This window comes from Anabas testudineus, chromosome 15 (assembly GCF_900324465.2).
Source record: "Anabas testudineus chromosome 15, fAnaTes1.2, whole genome shotgun sequence".
Lineage (NCBI taxonomy): Eukaryota > Metazoa > Chordata > Actinopteri > Anabantiformes > Anabantidae > Anabas > Anabas testudineus.
In genome coordinates, this window is record NC_046624.1 from 1,025,330 (window position 1) to 1,051,441 (window position 26,112).

General features: G+C 38.0%; 1 protein-coding gene across 1 annotated transcript in view; it reads right to left on the bottom strand.

The window, feature by feature from the left end:
• Positions 1 to 5,455: 5,455 nt before the first annotated feature.
• Positions 5,456 to 26,112, bottom strand: part of pdzd8 (PDZ domain containing 8) — a 37,905-nt gene continuing 17,248 nt past the window's right edge. The window contains exons 4-5 of the mRNA XM_026355469.1: positions 11,151 to 11,313; positions 5,456 to 10,979 (exon numbers count right to left, since the gene is read on the bottom strand). Coding sequence (XP_026211254.1) covers positions 8,611 to 10,979; positions 11,151 to 11,313 — 2,532 coding nt within the window. The 3' untranslated portion in view covers positions 5,456 to 8,610. The remainder of the gene's footprint in view (positions 10,980 to 11,150; positions 11,314 to 26,112) is intronic.

A 26,112-nucleotide genomic window follows, 5' to 3' on the forward strand; every position in this document is an offset into this window, starting at 1 on the left:
GGTAGTAGAATGCCTTTGCTTATGCCTATGATTTAAATAAATTATAGTATAAAAGCTCCATAATTGCATTATGGATTTTGTTGGTAGTTATATACATTTTACCCTTAATAACAAAATAAATGTCCTAATCCGATATGCGCCCAATGCAGCAATATGTTGGGACACTGTCCATCTAATAAGTGTTGCATATACATCACAGCTCATATGCTTCATCTTCTTCTCGTGTTTGACACCAATAGACACCATTAGCAACATGATTTGCTGTAGGTTTGGAGATTTGTACTGTATGTCATGGATGGAAGGCAAGTGTAGCCAGCTTGAATTTACTAGAGTTTGGTGGAGGGATTCCGAAGGCACATACCTGTACATATGAAGTCCTGCAATTGTTACTGCATGTCAGGACAAAAAACAAGATAAAAAAAAACACTTCTAAAGCTCTGACTGTTCTCATGAGCACAATGTCTTCAATAACTATGACATTCAAGAAGTCTGAAACTGCTAAGACTTTTTCTAGAGTTGGTCGCCTGATCAAACTGGGTAACCAGACAAGAAGGACCTTAGTTAGTGACCAGCAATTCAATGGTCACTCCAATAGAGCTTCAGAGGTCCTGCCAGAAAGAAAACCATCTCAGTCACTTAGGCCTGCATGGCACTGCTCTTCATCTGGGTAATACCATCACTTGGGCACAATGAAGAATAGTTGTTAAATGTTAGTTCACCTCTCATTCCAGCCACAGCACAGACACTTCCCAATCAGACTTAGGGGATCTGCCAGGAATAATGGAATAAACTGCCTAAATCCAGGAGGGAGAAGCTTGTAGAGACTCCAGAGCTGTAACTCCTGCCAAATATGGTTCTGCTGAATTAGGGGTGTTAATACATGCAAATGCAAATGATAAACTAAAATCTCAGTTTTTAATGTTCTATTAAATTAAAACAAATTCTAAAAGTATGTTTTTACTGTGTCATCATTGGTTAGTGCATTTTAAAATACATTACATACAAAGCAAATGTATTAATACATAAAAACTGATAAGGTGTGAATATTTACTGAAGAGACTGAAGATGGAAATAGAGAAAGAGCTGTTTACAATAGTTTTTTTCAGGTTAGGTGATGCAGTTCTATAGCTACTCAAGCCCCCACACAATAAGCATTAATGCAGTCTGTTTTGTAACACCTGTCAATCACAGCCAGCAATAATTTCCAAAGCTCTTCTGTGGGGTCAGAGTAGGCAGGTTATCTCACGCCTGACATGTATCAGTGAGTCATGAGCATCCATGACCGCATCGCAGATTCACCAGTTGTCCGTCCTTGGACAGCTTTTTGGTACTAGTGTATATTCTGAACACCCCTTAAGACCTGCTATTTTGGATGTACACAATTTTGTCCTTGTCAGAGTCACTTAGATCCTTGCTTGGCACTTGCTGCCTAATACCTACCACCCTTTGACAGATGCCTCAGTAATGAGATGATTATTGTTCTTAGCTTCACCTGTCAGTGCTATTAATGTTCTGTGCAGTAAACATAACAAATCACACCTGACACTTACACTTTAAGCTTAATATATTCAGATTCAGAAGATTATCGTCATATAAATTAGGCTATAGTTTTTGCATTGATTAGTATCAAAACAGTAAGAGTGACAACAGCAGGAAGCTGACTGACAGCTCACAGGTGGATCTGTTTCCTAGTGACCTTGCCACTTTGTGTACTCATGCAATTCAATTTTTTCAACGCCAAAAGTGTTGGTTCTACGAAATTACTCTTTGATATTGCACTCCAAACTGTGGTCATATGTGCCCTGTTTCAGTCGACCTGTGGCACATGGACTCAACTAGACATAGTTTTAAAAGATACAGTCGTCTTTACTTAAGGTACCACAGTTTAGATGTATTGTGGGATTTTTTTAAACAAATAAATTTTTCAGTGTAAAATTGCAAAAATTGAAGGTGCAAATTTTGTTATAAGGTTCTGTTTAAGTAAAATACCCCAAATTCTAATTCTAATTCAAATTCTAATTTTATTTGTCACATACACAGTCATACACAGTACGATATGCAGTGAAATGCTTAGGCGACTGCCCGTGACCTTTAAAAAATAAAAGACTATTGAAGACTATTTACAGGAAATAAATGTAATAAAGAAAATTGAAGTAGATTTAGCTAAGAATAAAATATCTGTACAGTACAAATATACAATATAAGAGAAATATAAGAAAAATATAAGAAAATAAGAAGACCTGGGTGTACTTGTGCATAATAGAATAAATAGCAATGTGAAAGGTGTGCAGTGACCACTAGGGCCGATGATTGACCCAAATGTCCAGAGACAGTGCAAGAAGCATGAGTGTGTGTGTGTAAAGTGGGTCAGTACTGTGTGATGTACTGGTTGAGAGGCCGTATCGCCTGCGGGAAGAAGCTCCTCCTCAGTCTCTCTGTATTGGTCTTCAGGGAGCGGAATCGCTTTCCTGACCTCAACAGAGAGAACAGTCTGTCCTGCACGGTGCTGTTCCCGAACCAGGTCGTGATGTTTCCTGTCAGTATGCTCTCTAAGGTGCATGAGTAAAAGTTCCTGAGCACGTTGGAGGGCAGTCTAAAGTCTCTCAAGCGCCTGAGGTGGTAGAGACGTTGTCGGGCCTTCTTCACCATGGTGTTGATGTGACAGGACCATGACAGGTCCTGCTTGATGTGGACACCGAGGTATCTGAAGCTGTCTACTCTCTCCACTGGGCTGTTGTTGATGACAGGGGTCTGGTAGTTCCTCTCCCTATTATGGAATTTCCTTCATAGGAAACCCAGGAGCATCTTTTTTTTCAGGATGATTGGTTAGAAAGCGAAAAGATTGCACAAATATGTCTAATTAGCTACTAAAATAGTGAGCGTAGCTGACCTTGAAATAAATATCCAGCTATCCATTGTTCTAATTGTTTTTCCTCTCACAGGGTGCTGGAGCCTATCACAGCTGTCATTGGGTGAGAAGCGGACTACACCCTGGACAGGTCACAGGGCTGACATAAAGAGACAAACAAACATTCACACTCAGTCATATCAGAATTACCACTTAACCTAACATGCTTGTCTTTGGACTGTGAGAGGAAGCTGGAGAAAACCCATCCAGACACAAGGAGAACGTGCAATCTCACAACATCAGACACAGAAAGACACTTAGCCAACATGTGAACTCAAACCCAGGTCCTATACATACTGCACATAGCAATGAACTAGCAATGAATAAATGTTCTTTTAATTAGTATTACTTTGTGATATTTTGGCTGCAGTTTTAAGGATTTTTGTTTGTTTTAAAATTGTAAGAAAAGTGTATGAATAAATGGAATTATATGTATGTATATTCCTCTGGTGCTGCTCTGCTTCTCATAAAATGACACTACAACTGATATGTTCTTGTACTTTAATGTTTGTCAGACATTCCTGTTATGTTCCTTGTGTTTATACTATTCTGTAATGTTCATCATGGTTTTTGATTTCTCCATAAAGTGATGGGCTGTGTACTAAAATATTAACAATAACAATATATATATTTTTGAATGAGAGGGTAGATACAAACAACATTGAACAGCCAAATATACAACTCACTGTTGGTATTATATATATCTATATATATATATGTAACTTTTTTATTTTGTTTTGTTTGTGTTCATTTTAGAAAAGGACGTGCACATTTTTTACATTCTTTTTTTGTTTTTCTGCAAAAGGAGATGGAACATGGCAGGATGAGTTGCCATGATGGGGAAATGTGGCGGCACACTGTAATCAGTCTGTCCATCTCAGCCATTGGCATCAATTACTTTGCAGATGCTTACACAATGCCTTCCCTCTCCTTAATTTCGTCACTCTCCTTTAGTTTTGCATCTCTGTAATGACTCATGGTGTTAAAAAACAAAAACATATGGACTTAGAGACACTGTCTCCTTCATTCTGTACAAGCTTCTATGTCAAAACCTCCACTTATATTAGATTATTGCTTGTATCTACCCTCTCATACAAACTATATAGCATCTCTTAATTCCAGACTCTTCCTTGTAATTACAAATATCATAAACACAGGGTTTGTCAAACTATTCTAGTTTAGGTTGGGTTTAGACACAAAACGGAGATGGTTAGTGTTGGTAAAAAGATTGTGGTTTGGGCTAAAATAAGCACACTGTTAATGTTAGAGGACTGCTGTTGTCATGGTTACAATAATAAACACAATGGCAGCGTTGAATGGTCATGGTTACTACATATGTTTCACACTGTGATAAAGCCCTGGGTTTTTGTGAACCAACCACTCGCACTGACCTCATCTTTCTGTGTTGTTCCACATTCTGAAATACAGTCTTGAAAGTATGTGTTTCGAATGTGTTGTACTCACAGACTGGACCCAGAAAAGTTGGAAACAGGTTTGTAAAAGTGATCTCAATTAAATAAAAATATACACTGTATGGTGAAATCAGTGTTTGCATTAATATTCACCCCCTTCAGGTCAGTATATAGTAGATGTACCTTTGGCTATGCACCAAACCTAGCGTCTTACTTGATGGTCTCATCAGACTAATGAACCTTCTGTCACTTGAGCATGGAGTCTTTCACATGCCTGTTGGTGAACTCAATTAGTGATTTAACATAAGTTTTCTTCCACAGTGGATTTCTCCTTGCCACTATCCCATAAAGCTTTGACTGGTGAAGAACCCAGGCAACAGTTGTTGTATGTACAGTCTCTTCTATCTCAGTTGTTGAAGCTTGTAACTCCCTCAGAGTAGTCATCAGTGTGTTAGTGGCCTCTCTCACTAGTCTCCTTCTTGCACAGTCACTCAGTTTGTGTTGACGGACTGTTCTAAGCAGATTTAGACATGTGCCATAGTCCTATCATTTCTTAAAGATGGAAGTAAAGGAAGGATCAAGCCTTGACACAAGTATTTTTATTTTACATTATTTTGTAGAAACCTGTTTTCTCCAACTTTTATTGACTTTTATTTGATTGATTTATAATGTCAAAAAAAAGAATAAAACATCCAAGAGGGTGAATACTTTTTATAGGAGCTGTATGTTAGGGAATTGTTATGCCTTTATTGGCCAAATGAGCACTTTGCTAGATGGCGCAAAAAGGTGATCAGATCCAAGTCTTTGTCCATACAAAGCTGTGTCGTTTTGACGATGCCAAAAGCATTATATCATGTTCACCAAGATGTAATTTTAATGGAGTACCTTGCATTAAATAACACAGGAGTGCAACTTTAATGGAGACAATAAAATACATGACAATTTTAGAAAGGCACACACCAGGTCCACAAATTGGGTGATCAAAATACATTTGGAAGTAAAGGAAGGATCAAGCCTTGTGTTTTTATATTGTATATGCTGGTCAAGTGACTATACTTTACATCTGGATTACAGACTGTGCCTTTAAAAATCTGTGAGTGAGCTGATTAAGCCATAACACAGTGACTGGAATTTATTTGAGCTTGTTTATTCAGGTTATGTACAATAACACTTCATCAGATGAGCCTTCTCCAAAATTGTATACAACATCCTTCACAAACACAAAGAGAAACCAACACAAGCCTTAATCTAATAAAAGCCATGGTGGGCAGTCACACTGTAAGTGCAGTTTGAAAAGTAAGGACTGGAGGAGAATTATGTGGAAGATTACATTATAACAGCAGCAGCAGCAGCAAAAAGCAGTGCTTCTCAGGCCAAGGTTTTTTTTTCTACAGAGATAAACTGGTTACCTTACCAGACAAATGGACACACGGACTACACAGTTCTAAAGAGAAGAGAAGTCACAGACATAATTCTCAGCTATATCTGAGATTTCTCCTTTTCATTTCCTATAAAAAATATTGCACAAAAAAATCTGGATATTCAGTTACTGAGATAGACGACAAGTATGGCAGCCAATAAGCCAACATCTAGATGTACAACATATCTATTACACAGAAAACCACAGCAAATGTGCCTTTGTTTCCACTTAATCTAGCTGATTACTCTTATCCTATTAACATGGGTGAACTCACTCCTTCCATTAGCTTGTTCATTGTACTCAAGGTAAACAAATTAATTTTGGCTCATCTTAAAGGGGCATTCCCCTGACCCCTGTGTTTGTCAGGTGCTAGGTGCTTTTGCAGTTATATTCTCGACCAAAGAAAGCTAGCAGCACATTTGTGGTAAAAATTGATTTTAAAATGTCCATTTGTGAATTTCTCTAGATCACATTGTTAACATCATCGCCTACATCAGCTGTCTACGGTTCCCTGACAACTCCTATCCTGTCTATGTGTCTGTCATATAACAGTCAATGTAACATAGACAATGGTTACATCTTTGGTCTTGACAATCTTGAGATAAACTTTTAAATTTTAAATGAAATGAAATGAAATAATAGAAATAGTAATTTTTTTCACCAAGAACGTGTGCTTGCATGTGTGTGACCATTGCAACATCTTAAAAGGGTGATGTCTTGTGGGGATAAAAATGTTGAGCCAGATGAACCTTTTTTTTTCTGCATGTCTTGTATAACAGATCCCCTATGGTATCATTATCAGCACCATAACCTCACTCGTCCTCAAACAAGTGGAAAGTTTTACTTCACACATTGAACAAATCTAAACCAAATCTTGCTTCAAAGCCATGGTTCCCTACCACCAGAGCACTGACCAATACTGGACTATATAACCAGCTCCAGTATCTGACAAAAGATGTTGCATGTTGTTAGATTTTCCAAAAACCATTGCAACAAACCGAGAAGGTAAGTATATAGAAAATGTCAGGCCATGTCCAGATGGACACCAGCATGGCATGAGAAGATGCTGCTCCTGCAGAGGGGACTCCAAAATGAAAGTCCTGATGTGTTGTCTCGCAGGGTCGTTAAACAGAGTACGTTTCATGCCTCCATAAATCTGTAATCTCCGTCCTTGTCCAATTTACCTTGTGATAAGCCTTCAAACCCATTCTTCATACTCAAACTGAACATGCTTATTTATGTTCACATCATCATTTTGATGGACTGTCATCAAAAAAAAAAAAAAAAAAAAAAAAATTTAAGGAAACTAAATCTCACAGTGCCCACTATCAAACTCCGCTCTATTTGTGACAAAATGTGTGATGTGGCTAAATTGCAGCCTACATTAGTGCTTGATATTTTTCCAAAAAAGTGGTGCCAAACTGTTTGTGCACAAAACACAGTAAAGGCTGAACATACATTCATTTGGGCATGAGAACAAATTAAATCACATTACTATTTGAAGCATGGCATCTTTATAAACAGTTTTAAACAATTAAATATTAGAGAATGCTAACACCATAAGAGATTCTGGGTAGCATACATTCAGAAATCAATTAAGAAATGTACATTTTATGCCTTTCTAACACTGAACCCATAAAATCACAATGAATTATGTGCCTTAATTGATTTTTAGAAGTAGGAGGGTTTTTTTCGGGTAACTTGGCAAGATGAATCTATTACGTTCTTTAATTATCCCAGTTGAGACAGGGGGATATATAACAAATCGTGTTTTAGCTAACTAATAGTTCCACCTTCTGGTTGAGGAGATCCTGGTTCATGCTTTTGGCCCAAGCACCTACTTAACTTTAAACTGACCAATAGTTTTCTTCCTCCGTGATTTTTTAATGCTACAATTCTAACAGACTGATACCTTAACCTGCTGAGTGCAGCTGCTATATTTAGGAAGCCCCTTAAATTCAGTTTCACTGGGAATCTGCAATAAATTAAAGAAATGTAAATTATGTGCATTTCTAACATTGCAACCATAAAGGTTTAAAAAAATAAATAAATAAAAAATAAAAAAAATTATGGGACATCAGATTTTAGATGTTTAAAAGTTTAGTGTTTTGAATATAAGTATATTTGCAAGACAAAAAAAAAATCTTTAACCTATTCTAGGGAATGTTTTTTTTTTTTTTTCTTGCCAAGTTACACTGTTACCTCACATGGAAAAGTATGGGTTACGCAATGTGACCACAATACAAACATAAACCTAAAGCAAGTGGAAAATCATCATCAAAGTATGAAATCACAAAAATCTAGTAAATCAAGTTACAAACAAAACAAAATGTATGTATGACTGCAGGGTCCAACCAATCAACATGTTCCAACATGTAACCTTCATATGGAGTTGATACTCACAGCAATAATATTGAACAATTATTTTTCTCCTCCAAAATAAAAAAAAAAAGGTTCAGACTAGTAGACCACAGAAATGTGCCTGTTTTCCAAAGTCCTCACATAAAATAAGCTACAGACAAGAAAGCAAACCAAATAAAATGCTAACAATGACCTTTGAAAGCCACAGAACAGCAAAACTGGAGGATAAACATGCAGCACTATCGAGGGCAGAAAGAATTGTGGCTTTCAAGCTTCCCTTTAAAGCATCGAGCATTACATTGTGCAAATCAAAACATCAATGACAGGTTTACCATGAATCCTCAGGGAAGAATTTCCTTTATTAATTCTTTCTTTCTCATATAAAAATGAATCAAACATTTGATATCAACATCCCCAATATTTAAAATCAACTACTAAAATCCCCCAAACAAACTGGACATAATTATGCTGGGAGTCCAAAACACATATTCCCCCTTTCTCTCCCTTATTTAGTGGAGTGCCTCCACACAGATCTGCTCCTCAGTAATTTCATCCAGCAGCTGCACCTCCACAGGGCTGCATATGTCACTGTCATAGACCTCAGTCCCCATCACTGCCTCTTCCTCCATGCCTTCTCCTTTGTCTTTAAAGCCTTGCTGCTCTGAAGGAGAGGTGCTCTCCACTGACTCCAGGTCCTCAATGCCTGCTCGGTAGTGGATCATTAGCAAGGTGAGGGCCTGAAGCCTCTCCCCAGACTTGGCCAGGGCAGTACTAATTAGAGCTTTGCGACGGGCATCTGTAGCCTCCCTTTCCTCCAGCATAAGGGCATTATTGTGCTCCAACTCCTGGTCAATTTCCTGCTGCAGCTTGTCCAGCATCAATTCTAGCTTCTGGGAACGCTCATCTGTGGGCAGCCCACGGTACAGGTCGCGACCTATCTCCTTCACAGCAATGAACACGCTGTCATCCAACCCACCCTCTTTGCGTACAAGTTTACTGCTGCCACCACTACTGGTGGGCTGCTTTGAGGGGCTGGCACCACTGGTGTAAGTCTCAGTATCACTGCTCTCATTGTCGGAAGTGTTGGGGGTATGCTTAGGTGAGGGCTCTACTACTCCAGGTACCACATCAGCCACCTGCTCAACTAACCGAGTCTTGGGCACCTGGCGGAGGTTGAGCAGACGTGAGCTGGTATTAATGATATGCCGTGTTAGGCCAGTGGTGGCCCGGTTTATGGTTGACTTGGCTTCAGGGTCAGCTCCACGGCGTTCTGTCGCTGCCACACAGAAAGGGTTTTCAGCAAGGCACTTGTCCTGGCACTTCTTGTGGCAAACATATGCACAGATCATACACTGAGAGGCTGCCTTGGTCCAAACCTTCTTCTTGCAGTATTCACACCAGGTGGGGTTTTGGAACTGGGTGTCCTGGAAGTTGTGACGGACCTCCACCAACTGCATTGCACCAAAGGCCAAGTCACAGTCACGCTGTGCTAAGGGGACAGGCTCCCTTTCCCTCTCCCTTAGGTCCTCATCATAGAGACTCCCCTCTCGCTCCCTTTCTGCCAGCCCCCCAGGATACTCCAACTCACCATCAGCTAAATAGCAGAAGTTTAGAGTAACATCTCCATAACACAGCTTCTCATTGAAACCTTTGTGTGTGCCAAGGCTGCGCAGTGCAGTGCGGCTGACATTAGCTCTGGGCTCTGGAGGACACAATCTGAAGGTGCTCTGGTACTCTGAAGAAGATGTGGCCATACATTCCAGTGATATATGCTCCAGCTGCAAGCTGGTATGACCCAGACATAACAAACTTCCGAGCTTAAAGGGATCTTTGCACCACAAGGCCACATTAAGGTACTTATGGTTGCTCTCCACATCAAACACCACAGAGGCCTTGGTCCAGTGTGCTGTCTGATTACGAAACATGATTTCTGGTGATTCCCACAAGTAGTGGTCCTCTAGACTGTCCCGTGTGCTGCAGGAGCTCTCTGAAGCTTTGTCCTTTGCTTGATCAGGTTTGGTGCTTGTGGAAACAGTAGAAGGGACTCCACTTACCTCATCACTGGACTCTGCTGGCCTGGAGGACTGCTTTGCCTCACCCTGTTTGACATATATTTTCTCAGTACCAGCCTTGTCCTCATTGACACCAGTAAGAGGAACTTTTTCTGGAGATTTTTCAGAAGTGCTGGTGGTGGTACTCATCACTGGAGAAACAGCAGCATTAATATTTGTAACAGAATCAACACACTCCAAAAGACTGGTTTCTGATGATGCTGACGTCAACCTTATCTGAGGTCTTGGTGGCACTGGTGGCCGAGAAGGAGGAGGTGGGGGAGGTATGGTGGGACGCTGCAGACCCTCCCCTGGATGACTAATGGTCTTATGTGGTGAGGGCTTTGGTGATTCTTTAGGCTGAGGCTTTAGTGGTGACTGGAGACCCACTAGGTTTAATTTGCGGTTAAGGATGGGTGATATTGTACCAAGGGGCTTAGAAGCCAAGTTGGCCACAGTCCTTTTGGGGCTTTGGTTTACTGCAAGTAAGAAATCTTCCTTAGTATCACTAGTATTTGTGTTACTGTTGTTAGGACCACCTGTCTGACTTGGTTTGGGGTCCAAAATCAACTCTTCAAACTCAGAGTCCATGTCTTTGATGTCGGATATGTCTGAAAGGGTAGTGATAGGAGCTGGGTCTTCTTCATAACCCCCTGGTTGGGGAATTAAACCTGTTTCCTCTAGCTGTCCAAACCCTTCCTGTAGAGTTCCCAGGCTTCCCAAAGAAGGAGCCTGGTGACGAACTGGTCTCTCATAAAGTACCAGCACCCTGTCTCCAGCCTGCTTCAACAATTTGGGCACTTGAACTGAGGATGTTACTTTAACACCTGTCAATGGAAACAACATCAGGAAATAGGTGTCAAAGATACAAATAATTTAATGACAGTTTCAATAGTTTGTTCAATGTTTTTACACAGTATCTAATAAAATATTTACAACACAATTAAGTGCCTTTAACAATATTTTGTTAAATTAACAAAATAAACATTGTGACAGACCTCCAATGGCAATGAGGCGATCACCCCTTTGCAGGTCTGCCAAGGCTGCAGGAGAATTGGGTGTGACTGTCTCAATGCTGACATGGACTGCATCTCCTTCACTGGCAGGAATATGTCTGAACGTCATCCCTACACTGCCACATGGCCCCTTGATGACCTCCGTCTGGCGCAAACAAAGAAAAGGCAATTATGATTTGAATAGCTTTAAATGTTACAGGCCACAAGCGGTGTGTTTACAACTTACTTTTCACTTAACTCTGTGCATTGGTAGTGGTGTGTAGGAAAACAATGATCAGAGTAAGAGGTTTAATCTTTATTTTTTTAATACATAAAAATATCTACTCTTTCAACCTCTTGTCAAACTTCTATGTCTAAATATTGTGGGTTACATTAAACTGTTCTTTTACAGTAGGAGATGGAAAAGATTTCAGCACACGCATACATTCACACTTGCAGGCGACATGGTACATAGTCATACCAACAAACCGAACACTTCCAAAAATATACACCCCAGATGCACAGTATATTCTGAATAAATCATTGAGAATGGTGATGGTGAAAGACTATACCTTTTTTTTGTAAGTTATATAAGTTAAGTCAATTGTTGACACACAACAACACAAGTCGATGTCTGGCATAAAAGGATATGTTTTGGTTGAAATGTTGGTCATAATAAAATATGGAACCTTAGTATGAGATTTAGTTTTATTTATCAGGTTACCATGACCAGCATCAACATTATTTTTAGTGCGCATATACTCTGGGTCTACAAGCACAATACAATGGACTGCAGATTTAGTCCAGATGCAAACAAAAAAGGAATGACAATAAACAGTAAGGTGTCAAAAACAAATGCATCACTGACATCTTCCTCTAGCATTTTGCCAAAAGACTCAAACTGAAAGTGGCAATTCTGTGGGAGAAGCGAGAGCCGCAATTAAACCCCCCCCACCTCCGGCTGCCTTAATAACACCCATGGCACACAAGTCCAAGTCACATTTCTCATAACACACCTGTTGCAATGAGTTGACCTGCTTTATGCCTCACAGGTTGTCTGTCAATTGACAGCCTAAGTACAGTAGCAAAACATTCACACTTTCTATGTTGATGAGCAACGGTGCACATAAATATATGCAATTTTATTTGTGATTGAAGGAGATTGTCATCTTACTGCAAACATATATGGACAGATCTAAAGAGAAAGAGCTACATGAGGTAGAGGAAGAAGAAAAAAAGAGGATAGATGGTACAGGTGTCCTGGCTTAGAAGAGAGAAAAGAAGGGCCCATATGATTTGGACGACATAGACGAATGACTGTAATTTCCCCTGCTGTCAATTGTTATAGTGCTGGTGGAAGGCAGTGATTGAGTTAGGGCTGGCCTTGAATAAGCAGATCATCAATACAAACTGAAAGGTGGGAGACTGACTGGTGGGCAGGTGGTGGTGGAAGGGTGGGTCTGGTTCACTGAAAGCTCTCAGAGAGTTAGCAGACATTCAAGAAAACTTGAAAAGTTTTACTGTATATCTAGGCAAAGAAGTACAGTACAGTCTTTTTGGACAGTAAAATAATCATCCTTAATTTGGCATTATATTACATCCCACTTGCTGATCTTAAATCTTTCACAGTACATTTCAGGTCATTGTGCATTTGCACTACAATGTGCTATAAAATGAGTTTTGAAGCATTTTGCTAAATCTGAGCAAAAAACAAAAAACACACAGTTCTGAACATTTCACAATTCTTCCTGCTGATTCATCAGAATAGTACATCCAAAATTGCTACTTTGGCAGTCATACATGTCTATGCCATTCCCCTAACTCCCCCATGCTTCATACAATAGGTAGTGGACAAGTGTCTGTTTTTTTCAGAATTTTCAAAATGCATATAATGACTATTATGTCATAACTGGTTACTGAGAGCGGACTGGACAAAAGTATATATTTCAAATATACTTTACACACAAAGTATGCATTCAATAAGTCTCTTTATTTTATTTTTTTTAGAATTTATCTTACATTCTAATAAGGCTGAGTGATAAAATGATAAACATATCCATTACAAAATAACCTGCCTTAATAGAAGTCTTAGATGTTTTAGACGGTAACGTAGCGTTACCATAAGAACATAGGCCAAGGCTCAAAAGATGAAAATAATGTTGTGGAGCTATTTTGGTGAAAGTCCAAGCAAGAAGCAGAGTGGAATAAATTGAAAACTGTCAAAAGTATGTTCCCACAAAGACAGGTAATGCAACTAACCATCTGAAGCAGTATCATCCTTTAGAACATGCACAATGCAGGACTTTACAGCCCCAGACCCAAGCAAATGCTGGTGGTCCCTCCAACACAACCAATGTGTAACTAGCGCAACAACAAGATATCTGATAGTGTACGCTTTACAACGCCATGTCTCACAACATAAAAAACAAAGAAACAGTAATATCACACATGTAATAGCCTACTTAATTGCAAAAGACATAATGCCAGTAAGAATGGCCAAAAATAACAGATTTAGGCTACTGAATTAACCTTATGATACTGTATCTTCATCTTACTTTGGAGTAAAAAGAAAGCGTTAAGCTTGACAGACAGATCTGACTTATATCAAGATATACATATATATATTGATTTTGACTGTTATGAGCAAAAACGTAATTTTCCATATCGCCCTGACCCATATTCTTGTATATTTCATGAAATGAAAAACCCTACATAAGCCTTTCCCAGCCTACAACACTACCATCCATGGCAATTTCACTGCTGTTTTAATGAACAGTTTTCAGATGTAAAGTTTTTTTATAGCTCCTGGTCAAAAATTATGGATATCTGAATAACACTAACTGGGGCAGCCTTTGTATAGCTCTGTGTATACCACTGTAATTCTGCCTGCAGTGTTTTTATAGTGCCATCCGTGGATTTTCTGCTGGAGTGCAAATACTGGTAGTCTAACTTTGCACACGGACAACACCAATATATGCACAGTCACAGATCTTGATATGTACCTAATCATATGTCCGTGCACACACAACTCTGGTTATAAGACTATTGGGAAAGAAAGAAAGATATAAAGCTAGAGCCTTATTCCACAACCCTGGGTTCCTGGGCTCATTTAGTTTCATATTAAATATACTCTCTAAGTCTAAAAAGAGCAAAGGAAAGTCAACCTGGGTTTAACAGTCATACTTTTCTCAACATTTGTATCAGTAAAATAAGCGTTTCAGAAATTACTTCCTCCATCCTTGTGTTCAGCATATGAACATTTTTATGCTAGCCATTTTTAGACCACATGGATCTCTGCATTACATCCTGCTGTGTAGAGGCCTGTGCAGCAGTAGACTTGTCAGAGTCTAAATCATTATACACCGTCTCTCTTGGTCTTAGGATATACTAATTTTTATTACCACTGCTATACTGATATCTACTTCTATCCATCTGTTTCCATTCAGATTTCAGCAGTTCTAGTGGCACATTCAAATTTAGACATCAGCTTAGCTGTGCTCACCAATAAAATCTGTCCCAAATCTGTGTATTGTATTCGATGACAAAGTATCTTCCATTGAGCACACTACAAACCATCAATTACCATCAGAAAGGTCAGGTATTAGCTGCCTAAGTATTTCACTTAGTTCTTTATATGGGGTCTGGTTGTCTATCACCCAAAACTACTCTAACAGAACTGGCAAAATGCACAGTAAAATCACTGCAAATGCAAAAGTTCTGTAGCATGTCTGGTCTTCAACCAGGGAAAAACAACTTGTACAAGTTGACTTTTCATTACACCTCACTGAAGAAATAAAATTCTAATCCAAGAACACTTCAATAAAAAACAGGTATTAGAATTCTTTCTAAACGGTCTTTCCTGGTAGTGGAAGCTGTTCGGTGCATCTCCAAATTGAAGAGTATAATGTTGTGCAGTGGAGCTTTCTCTAAGGGCTGAGCAGTAGTGTCTGGACTAACCTAGTTAAAATTGACTAAGAGAACAGGCAGCTCTTGGTTCCTTGTCTCCAGGAAAGACAAAGAACATAGCAACCCCAAACTGGCCAGATGTAAATTGAGCAATTTACAATCTATTTCAGCAAATCCTGCTTCCCTTTTATCGGCACAGCCACAGAGAACAAATGAAAGGTTAATATGTTCAAATAGCATCTATCGCTGCTTTAAAGTTTTCTTCTTTACCTCCAGGACAGAAACCTAGACAAGTTTTTCTTTGATCCCCTGAACAGAACATTCATTGTGATAAAACACACATTTGTTTTACACTGTGACATATCATGGGTTCCCCCTTAACAAAAAATCCATCAGACACAAACACGATGAAACCAGCAGTACTCAGCTCTTTGCTTTCTTTCCACTTCTTTTTTTCCTCAAAACTGGACAGGTTTTTTAGCTGTGCACAGAATCTTGCACTGTTCCTGTGAATTGAAATTTGTGTGTTTTTGTGCACAAGTACAAGTCCTAGCACAAATGTTATGTTTATATACTGATATACTATACAGTCCTGACATTAAGTCTCTATTCTCTCTGCACAGTTCTTTCTTGTTGTAGGTTCTCTCTGGCCTTAATCTGGTCTTTAGTAAGTGGAATGTATGCAGCCTACCTGTTATTGCTATGGTCATATACAGTATTTACAATCACAATCAATGTTGAAGGATAAAATAGAATATCTAAAATACTGGACAATTAGCAACAGTCCACCAAAATATTAGAAAGACCAACCAACACTGCAATCTCTAGAAGTATGCAGTATGCATTGGGACTTAAACTATTTACAAGGATAATGTTGAGTGTGCTGAACAAGACTGGGTTGTTTATTTGGGAATGCCGATACACAATTTATTTTGACGTGATGTTGCATTAGCTGGTAAAACAGGTATTTAATTCAGAAGGGCTGGTAAATATTGACTATTTGTGAATTAATGGAACTTTACATTGATGGGGGTTTGACAGCTGAGCAGGCCTGATTTCTGATGAAACTACTAGCAAGCCAGTTGGGCCAATCCATTAAGGCTTTACATGCTAGGTGAGCAAAAACAATGCAGATGTAAGCCCAAGTCATGCCAGTGGGGGCATCCTCGTAAGCCACAACTAACATAGGAAAAATAATAACAAAATAAAAATCTTTTTAATAATATTATTCATAATAATATCATGATGAGATCCACATTAATTTTTTATTCAATTTAGTCAGAAATTAAAAGAAACAACTAAAACAGAGTCACGCAAAGGCAGATAGTGGAATAAAAATATGATTGGCATTACATCACTTAATGATGAGCTTTGGCTCCTAAAAGGTTCAAATAAAGTTCTAATTAACATACAATTTAATCAACATTTAAAACACACCACACAATTCTTCTCCAGTACACCACATTTTATTCACCAAATGTTTTTGAATCTGCCCTTCATCATGGTGGACCACCTACTGATTTAATTTTGTTGGACGCTGACTGAAGCTCACATCATTTGCTGCCCTGCTGTGTGTGTGTCCTCAAAGAAAAAACTGTTAAAACATACAATTAAATGCCATTGGGGGGAAATAATTGTTATCTGGTCTTACCATTGTGAACTGTCAGAGGCCTCAAATGACATCTTTGGAATCTTGATTAGCTTACAGACTATATGTGTGAAGATTTTTAAATGAGAATGTTGCTCCGTCCAAATTCATGCAAAAAAATTCTCTTGATGAGAATGTCATCAAGAGAATTGAAAAAAAAAAAAAGATTTAATAAAAAAAAAAAAATGATTTTATTATACTGGGCACTCACTCATCACGTCATCAGGATTTTATGTGTATACAGATAAAAGTCGACAAGGTGAGGTGATTAGCTGCAGGCTAGTCTGAAACCCTGGTTTGCCACAGCTTGAGATGAGCAGTACCTCCTGTTGCTTGGCTGAACATCGTTCTGCTCTCCAGCCGGTCTGGGAGGGTACGTGTGAGATGGAGAGGTGGGGGGGGGGGGGGGGGGGGGCAAATCCTTTTCCTTGTCGCTGTGCTGCTTGGTAATTTAATCTAATACCACATGTCAGATCGATTTGTTTATGGTTATAGGGCACAAGTCGCTGCGAGGCAAGTGTGCAGCAATTCTCTGCCACATCCAATTAGTAGGTCCGTTGGTGATGGGGGTGGAGTGGGCTAAGGGGTGGGCTGCATGGCCAGTAGCTGCTCTTGTGTTTACGTTTTTAACAGTGACGCATGTTCTGTAGTACATGTTCTCAAACAGAATAACACAGACAAGTGCTATGTCACAGTATGAAATCTGCATTGTAACATTTCTAGCATCTTTTGTTGAAAATTAGCCCAACCATAGCAGTGCTATGAAGTCATGATTTTTGTTTCCATGGTGTCTGACTTTATTAAAGCAGTGTTTGAGCTGATATCCTCAGGGAAGGATGAAATGAACTAATTAGCACTTTTCAAAGGGGTCACTGCTCTATTCAAAGGAATGCAATAAACAATACTATGATCAGTACATCCAGTCAGTGTTACAGAATAATATAAAATGATTGAGGAATTCATAGTAGCCTTATTTTATTAGCTATATTGAATAAATAGGTACGAAAAAGTAGAAAATAGGGTTAGGGTTAGGTTACAAATGTCAAATGTTCAGATAGTGACACACACACCTCTCTACCTGCACTCTTCCTTCCAGTGTGGCCATTAATTGATAATTGTTAATTTATTAATGTCCAGGGACACTTTGACATATGGCCAGGAATCAAGGTGGAACCAAGAAAACCCACCAACCCTGGAGTTCATAGACGACTGTCCTACAAACTGCGCCCCTGTCATCCCTATAGGAACAATTATAAACACATTTCGAAAACTGTGGAGTAGCATTCCTTTAACATAACCATGAACTGTCGTTTAGTTTGATTTGAGTTTAACAGGGCCAATGTCAAAATTTTATTAGTATTTTTTATGAAAAGCAGTTGCAGAGACTTCAAACTTATCCAACAAACAGAATAAAATCCTTCATTATGTTGATATTTATTTGAACTGTATTAATTTATTTATTTATATATTTTAATTGGAAAAATAAGATCAGCTATTTTTTTTAAATAAAACAATACATTGTTTTAATTATTCTTACAGTGGCAAGAAAAAGTATGTGAAACTTTTGGAATTTCATAGTTTTCTGCATACATTTGTCATAAATCATTCATCTAAGTCAAGAGTATTATATTATATCTGATCTTTCATGTCTTTTTTGAGAACAAAAAAAAAAAAAACCCGGAAAAGGTATGTTGACCCTATGAATAATGACTAAGCTAATTTGAGTCAGGTGTTAAGAATTAAGACAATTAGGTTGGAGGTGTAGACTATGGGGTTTTTATGGTTGTTCTCAATAAAGACATGAAAAGTCAGATTTTGTTTTGTGTTATTATTTTAGGCACATTATATTTGTTAATACTCTTGACTTAGATGAAGATTAGATCACATTTTATGACAAACTGAACTGAGGAAAGTTAGGCATTTGATGTTTTAAGGGTGTCATTATTGCTCTAGATGAAGCCCAGTTGAAGAAACCGAATACTAACCAACAATGGGTAGGCTGCTAAGTCAATATAAGGATGTTAATGAAGGCAAACAGAATTGAGTTTACATTAGTCATTGCATTTGAAACACAATCTCACAGATGTTCTTTTCTCCGTTAATAATTAACTCAATAATCGGGCAATTTTCAGATCCAATAACCTCTACCCATTCAACCACTGAAATCTAATGTCAATACAAAAAAATATTCCAATATGGACACACACACGAGCAGTGATATTATTAAGGTTTCAAAATAGCACAACCTAGTTCTGTTAGGTTTTGCTGTTTTAATTCATGTTTGTATGGATGGATATGTATGGGTTTGTCTCATGTTTTTTGTTATTTTATGGGAAACAATGAAAATCAACCTCTTGGGCTTTCTTGTACTTTTATCCTTGACTGTAACTAAAATAAAAATTTATTGATTTAGAAAAATTACAAATGTATAGTTTAGCTGTGGATGAGACAACTGTATGGAGTACTGAAGTACTGGAGTACACTGTGGAGTTTAGTTTTACCCTAATATTTGTTGTGTGGCTTAATTTGAATTTTTAAGTTGTCTTTTTATCATTGGAAGCAGGTTTCAAAAGCATCAAGAACAAAGCAGTTGTTATGGAGACACAGAAACAAAAAAGGTGCTTTGCCTAATTTGCACTTGTATGGACACTAACAGCGGGTTGGTCGCCCACACTGTCCCTTTTGTAACACACACATTGTCCTGGCATAAAAAATAATGATCTGCCATGACTGTTACATCCTAGTTTATGAAATGACAACTAAATTCAAAACTACAACCACAGATTCAGAAAAGGAGTAAGACACATCCCCCCTCTTATCAAGTTGACATTTGAGTTTTTTCTCTCCTTTGAACACCAGAGCTTGTCTGTCATGGCAACACTGTGCCTATCGCTCTACTCAGTGAGCTCATCAGCAGCTTTAGATGCTGGGACTGCCAAAGTGTCATTTTGCTTTTTGGAACCTATAAGAAGCAATCAGACCACTTGTTTACATAACATTTACTTATCATTCATTTAACATTTGCACAATTTCAGCCACAGGTGAACAGGCTACAGGTCAATAACATTTTATCTCTGTCCTCCCTTTAAAATTATTATTACAACCAACTCGCAACTCTCTTCCGTCTATGTATGTGAGAAGAAGAGCACAACAAAAACAAATGCTTTTATTTCATTAGAATCTGCTGCTGGACAATATATCATATATAACCGCACTTTTGTTTAGTCATTGGCTACCATCACTCTAAATAACACTGAAATAGCAGAGGAAAAACAGACATCTTCCTAGATGGAAAGAAAGGGCATTTAGACTAATGGTATAAATCAAATGTGTGTATTACCTAGTAATTCACAGATCATGCCGTTTTAGTTAAATCAATATGAACTTGACGCTTACACTGCTAGATAGAAGTAACATAATCAAAAACTCAAACAAATAAGAGAAAGTGTACATGCTGCTAAAATGGTTGGTTGAACTTTATTTTTGATAATGGTAATTTCCTAAACTTTACTATGAAATGTCCCAGAAAGATAAAAATACTTTGGTAAAAGGTATAGGGACTATACACTTACCAGCTTTGACACTAACATCCGGTGACTACAATGCTGTGGTGGACAGGGGTCAGCATGGAAAAACCTTTTTTGATAGCTATGCAGTGTCACTACCCAATCCATACAGCCTACCTGACGTGTTCTATGCATGTGCAAAACAGACATTTATGGCTGTTTCCTTCTTTTTACATTCAATTAACTATGTTAGCAATGTTAACATGCACCATTTACAGAGCTAACATACATTATACTAAAGGGGAAACATAAGTAATGTCAAAGAGACAATACAAAATTTGAAAGTTATTAATACGGACAAATGAAGTGGGAATTATACACTACTATAAGTACTGACTGTAATGTACTCAGGTGTACAACACAATAAAGTCAATGTTTCCCTGTATTGAAGCCTCCACCATCGGTGAACTAGTCCATACTGTTGTTGTTAGGGTAGAAGCTAATCAATTGGTGGTGGTGACATGGCCATAAATTGCTTATTTGCATATGTATATAACAAAATCAGAGAAGCTGTATAAACCAGGCAGTGATAGACCAGTATCAGACCACAGTACATTACAGTTTGCTGTATATGAGTGCCCATGCTCACTCCTGTCCACCACAATATTAAAACAATGAGCATCATTAGTGTTGTGGCTGATTGGTGTATTGGTACACCTCAAATTATTAAACCTATCAAAAGTAATTTCTTTAGTAATAGCAAGTTAACTGAATATATGAAGAATGATGTTTCTAATAATAACATATCATTTTAGTCACATTTACCTGAGTTTATTTAGATTTGTTTCCCCCAAATTCAGATAGGGACTAAATTTGCAATGTAAATGTATCTAAACTATACTATCAAATACAGGAACACCTCTTCAGATGTAACACTGATATCTGACATAGGCAGAGCTCAAATATGATCACTCAAGTATGTCTGTCTGTGATCTAGCTAATGATATATCAGTTTGGAGTAAAGAGCAATTTTCTCTCAGCAGTAACAGGTCATTTCTTTTCTAATGAGGGCACATGGCTCTATGTTCTGAAAAAACATTCTCAGTGAAAACAGCAACAAATCAGTAATATGACTGTGGCTCGGTCTGTCATGCACATAACGTCTTGTCTATTTAGTTTCTTTTGAAGCAAATTGATCAGTGGAAGAAGTGATTAGAAGCCAACAGCTTGGAGGACCAACCTCTCATGTCTTTAATCTGTTGTTTTGCTGTGTGGCCAACTGTTGTCAAACAGGATTAAAATAGGCTGTTTAATTGGCACAGCAAGGCGGAAATGGATGATGAATGTGTCACCCACCACAAGTCAATTGTGTGTTTCAGAAAATGACAAAGGTGATAGGCTCCCCTACAGATCATTTGATTATGTTCTGGATGTGCATGTTGAGGTGACAAGGTCTGGCTTCTTTTTATTTTTGTATTTATTTTAAAGGAGAAACAAAGCATGATTACATTGTTTCTACATTTATTACCTGATACAGAGCGCGGCGGTGGTACATATTGAAAGTGTTTACTTGAAGGAGGCTTTTAAAAAACAAATGTATATATACACAAGTGCATATATAGAGTAGGTGACATTTGATCCCTTATTTAGGATATTTGTCTCATTCTTTTCTTGAGTACATTAAATGTGGCAAATAATATGAATTACTCCAAAATGATGGAAGGGTAGGGTTAGGGAAAGAAATAGGAAAATTCATTTTGTCAAGTCGTGGGTGTTCATGAAGCATTCATCAACCAACTGTCTTTCATCAGGTGTCCAGGGGCAGATTAAAGACACAAAGACACCCTGAGTGGAACATCAAACAACCACTGTGACGGGAGGGGTGTGTGAGAGTTTGTGTGTGAGTTTGTTGGGGGTGCATCAGAGATGATAATATAACCTGCATAAAATTGTTGTTCCTGTTCTCCAGATGGGTGGTGCTTGTGTGTGTGTGTACACGTGTCTAAAGTATCAATGGCACAAAGTTCCAGGTTTGATCGTGACGTCTTGGGAGACAGATGTGGAAAAGAATCTTAGCTGCAATTGCAATACTTACAGTACTTTCACAAAAATACAGTCTATTCCACAACAAAACTAAAGTCACTTTTTAATACACACAACAGCATATTCAGCTATTTATGTAATCTTGCATCTATGTGATATTTTGGAGCACACTTTTTTTTTTTTTTTTTTTGTATTAATCCTAGATGGTGTGCTAATTTGTATGCAATATCAACTGATTGTATTTTGGGGGCTATAGGTAAAAGGAAGAACCTGGTTGAGGTTATTGCTGCCAGGGGTTGGTGGTGGGGTTTATTGTTGTTATCAATAAGGACATTAAAGATCTGAAATTTTTTTGTGTTATTATTTTAGGCACATCATATTTTTTATACTCTTGACTTTGTTGAAGGTCACATCACATCACACATTGCCAATTGTATTTACATATTTGTTTACATTTAGTCCAGAACTACTTGCCAGTATCTTGTCCCACTAGATATGGACCACAGGAACCTGGAAGTGAACAGTTTTAAGTTATGCTTCTGATCTACAGTACCCCACAATATCTGGCTCCACCACTAAGTAATAAGTAGCCTGTTTGTTAGCCCAAATATGTTTAGTCTTTATAAAATATTCAAGCATTACTGCTATTGTGTTAACAGCTAAAATAATGGAGAAGCCGTTAAAGAAGAGTAAAGAAAGGAGGATTTGAACATTCTGTCTGATCAGCCATATTATACAGTGCCTAAAAAGGTATTCACCCCCTTGGATGTTTCATCCTTTCATTGACAATATAAATCAATCATGGTCAATAACAGTTGGTGATTTTGACAAAAAATATTAATGTGAAAACAGGTTTCTACAAAGTAATGTCAATAAAATAAAAATATATATGGCTAAATCAGTGTTTGCATTAATATTCATCCCTTCAGGTCAGTATTTAGAAGATGCACCTTTGGTTGCAATCGCAGCATGGAGTCTGAGTGGATAAGTCTGAATTAGGGTTGACACTGGAAGCAAAACTGCTCAAGCTCTGTCAGGTTGCGTGGGGATCGGGTGTGAACAGCCCTTTTTCAAGTCCATCCACAAATTCTCTATTGAATTGAGGTCTAGGCTTTGACTCGGACACTCCAGACAATTCACCTTGTTGTCGGTAAACCATTTCACTGTAAATATCTGAAGAAAAATATCAATACTTCAGCTTCATTTTAGAAAAAAAAAGACGAATATTAGAAAAACAAATAAGCTGAATGGAAGCCTAAATGGTCAAGGAGCTGAACATGTAGATAATTGTTATTAAGTTTATATAAGACCTGAAGACAACATTATGTATCATTTGATGATACACAAAACTCTGATAGGAGAGTAACACTAAAACACTAAAATAAAGGATGGCTAATCTGGCATAATTCAGAGCATTGTTGTGTTTTATTTACCACTCCATAATCCCTCCTGTGATCATCTTGGTCTAAGGGCTGATAATTTAGGGTTGTTAATTTTCAAGATGAATTCAAAGTGTAGACAGGTACATGTGTGTTAGTGTGATTGAACTGATCATCACTTTAAACAGAAGACAGACAGTTCAGTTACACATAACAAGTATTGAAAACGTAGAATCACTGTTGGAGTGAATGAAGGTCTGACTCTTAATATGTATTGTTCTCAGGACTATGTGATGCTTATCCAAACTTACATCCTAGAGAACCAGCATTCTGTGTAGATGTCTTGAACTGAGACGGAAACTAGAACTAAAATAACTGTGATATACTGAAACACAAACAGACTTGTGCAAAGAAGTGAATTAAAGAATTTGCTCTACAAATGCTTAACAAAAGTAAGAAAGTAATAAAAAGAAAAGAAGCTTCAGTGATTTGGTAAACCTGAAAGTGAGAAAGACCATTTTAAACTGGCCAGACCACCACATCACAGGCTGTTGTGCTCTCTGACAGAGACCCTAAATAGATACAGTTGTGGGCTGAGAAGCTGGCCGTATTTCCATATTAAAATAAAACATAAAACAATTCAACGTCTTCTTCTGCCGAACTGAATGATTTTCAGGTCTGGGCCATTAAGAACAGCAGACACAACAGTCAGTCTCATACAGCTGTGATGTTTTACAACAAGCTGTAGAGCTGTATGTGTGCACACACACACACTGCATGTCCTTTCAGTCAAGCTGTCAGCAAGCATCAGCACTCAGTGAATTGACAGAGCAGATGTGCAAACACGCCTGACAGAGTGAGAGACAGGGCTTCATTTACTTCATGTGCACAGGTGGTCCCCATTGTGCAGATGCACTGACCAATTGCAGACAGTTTCAGTTCTTTCTTCCACTGTATAATAAAATAATGAAGGTCAAACTATTCAGACTAAAACTGAAAGGTTGTGTTATTTCTCTCCACACAATTGCCAATTTTGACAAAGTGTAAAAAAAAAAAAAGTCTGAAACATTTTTGCAAATTTGTTAAACATCAAAAACTCAAATCTCTCATTAAGCTGCCATATTCAGGTTATTCCACAGATGTGCAATGGGTTTTAAGTCTGGGCTTTGGCAGGGATACTCCAAAACACTCAGACATGCAAAAGATACTCCAGTTTTACCTCAGCTGTATGCTTTGAAGCATTGTCAGTAAACCATCAGATCCTCAACCTTGATCAGACTCTCTGCTTCTACAAGCCGGATGTGATCTCACAGCACAAAGCAGAGACCACAATTGTTCAACATAGGGTTACTATCAGGCAGGTCATGAACAGTGCCTCATGCAGTGGTCAAATAGTTTCATTTTGTTTTATTAGGTAAGAAAATCATTTGGATCATGCTCTCAAAGTCTTTTAAATGTTGTTTGTCAAACTCCCAATGGTCTGTGGCCTTTGGCCAATCAGTATACAATTAATTCTTAACTGACTTTGGTGAGATCAACTTCCTTCTGGACTGGACATAAAGCTTTACTGTATTGGAAATTTGTGTTAAATCTTTAAATCTCAAATTTACAATGTTGTAAAATGTAGACAAATAAAGGTGTTTCAGAACCGACTGTATTTAAAGCAATGACATATACAGAGCAGAACTGGGAACTAACAATTGTCAAACGTTTCAGCACCAGTTAATAAAAACTGAGGTGAATACATAATATCAGGAAACACTGAGCAAAAGCTAATTAAACACCAGTCTAGGTCTCTTGTGCATATTCTAATTATTTTACTATTATTGTGACTCTTTATATTAAAATGGTATTAAAACCCTATTAACATATTCAAGACAGGTAGTTGTGTTTATGAAAAAAGCAAAGTTAGCACACATCTAGCAATCATGAGGGAAAAAAGAGAGAGAAAGATGGCAAATTGACCTTTTCCAGATGGTATAGCCTTTAATCCTTACTACACAGTCCTGCTGGGGACATGCAGACTGGTGAAGGCTGATAAATCAAGCCCAAATGCCAGAGTGAATCTGCATTTGTATGTGTATATTAACAAAAAAAGAACATAAGTGCTTTGAAGTGGGTCCACTTGGACAGGGCTGTGCTGATAGCTGTACTGATTGAGTGCTGGGTTGAACACTTCACATATTCATTACTTCTTGGATTGCTGGCTGCAAATTCAGAAGACCATGGGGTGGATTTGTTTCATCAGTCCTAGGAACGATTGTAAATGCGTTTGTTCAAGAACAATGAAAACAATTTCAGTCCAGCGTTTTCAACTGTATTCCTGTGTGAATGAAGAGTATACAAATATATTGATTTATATGGACATGTTCAGCTAGAACTCGTGGTTATTCTGAGCCAAAGATAATCAAGAGAGACGGGGTAAGCTTTTTCTCATTGTTTCATGCTCTTGTGCCCCTAGTGGCAACTCTCAGACTGCAACT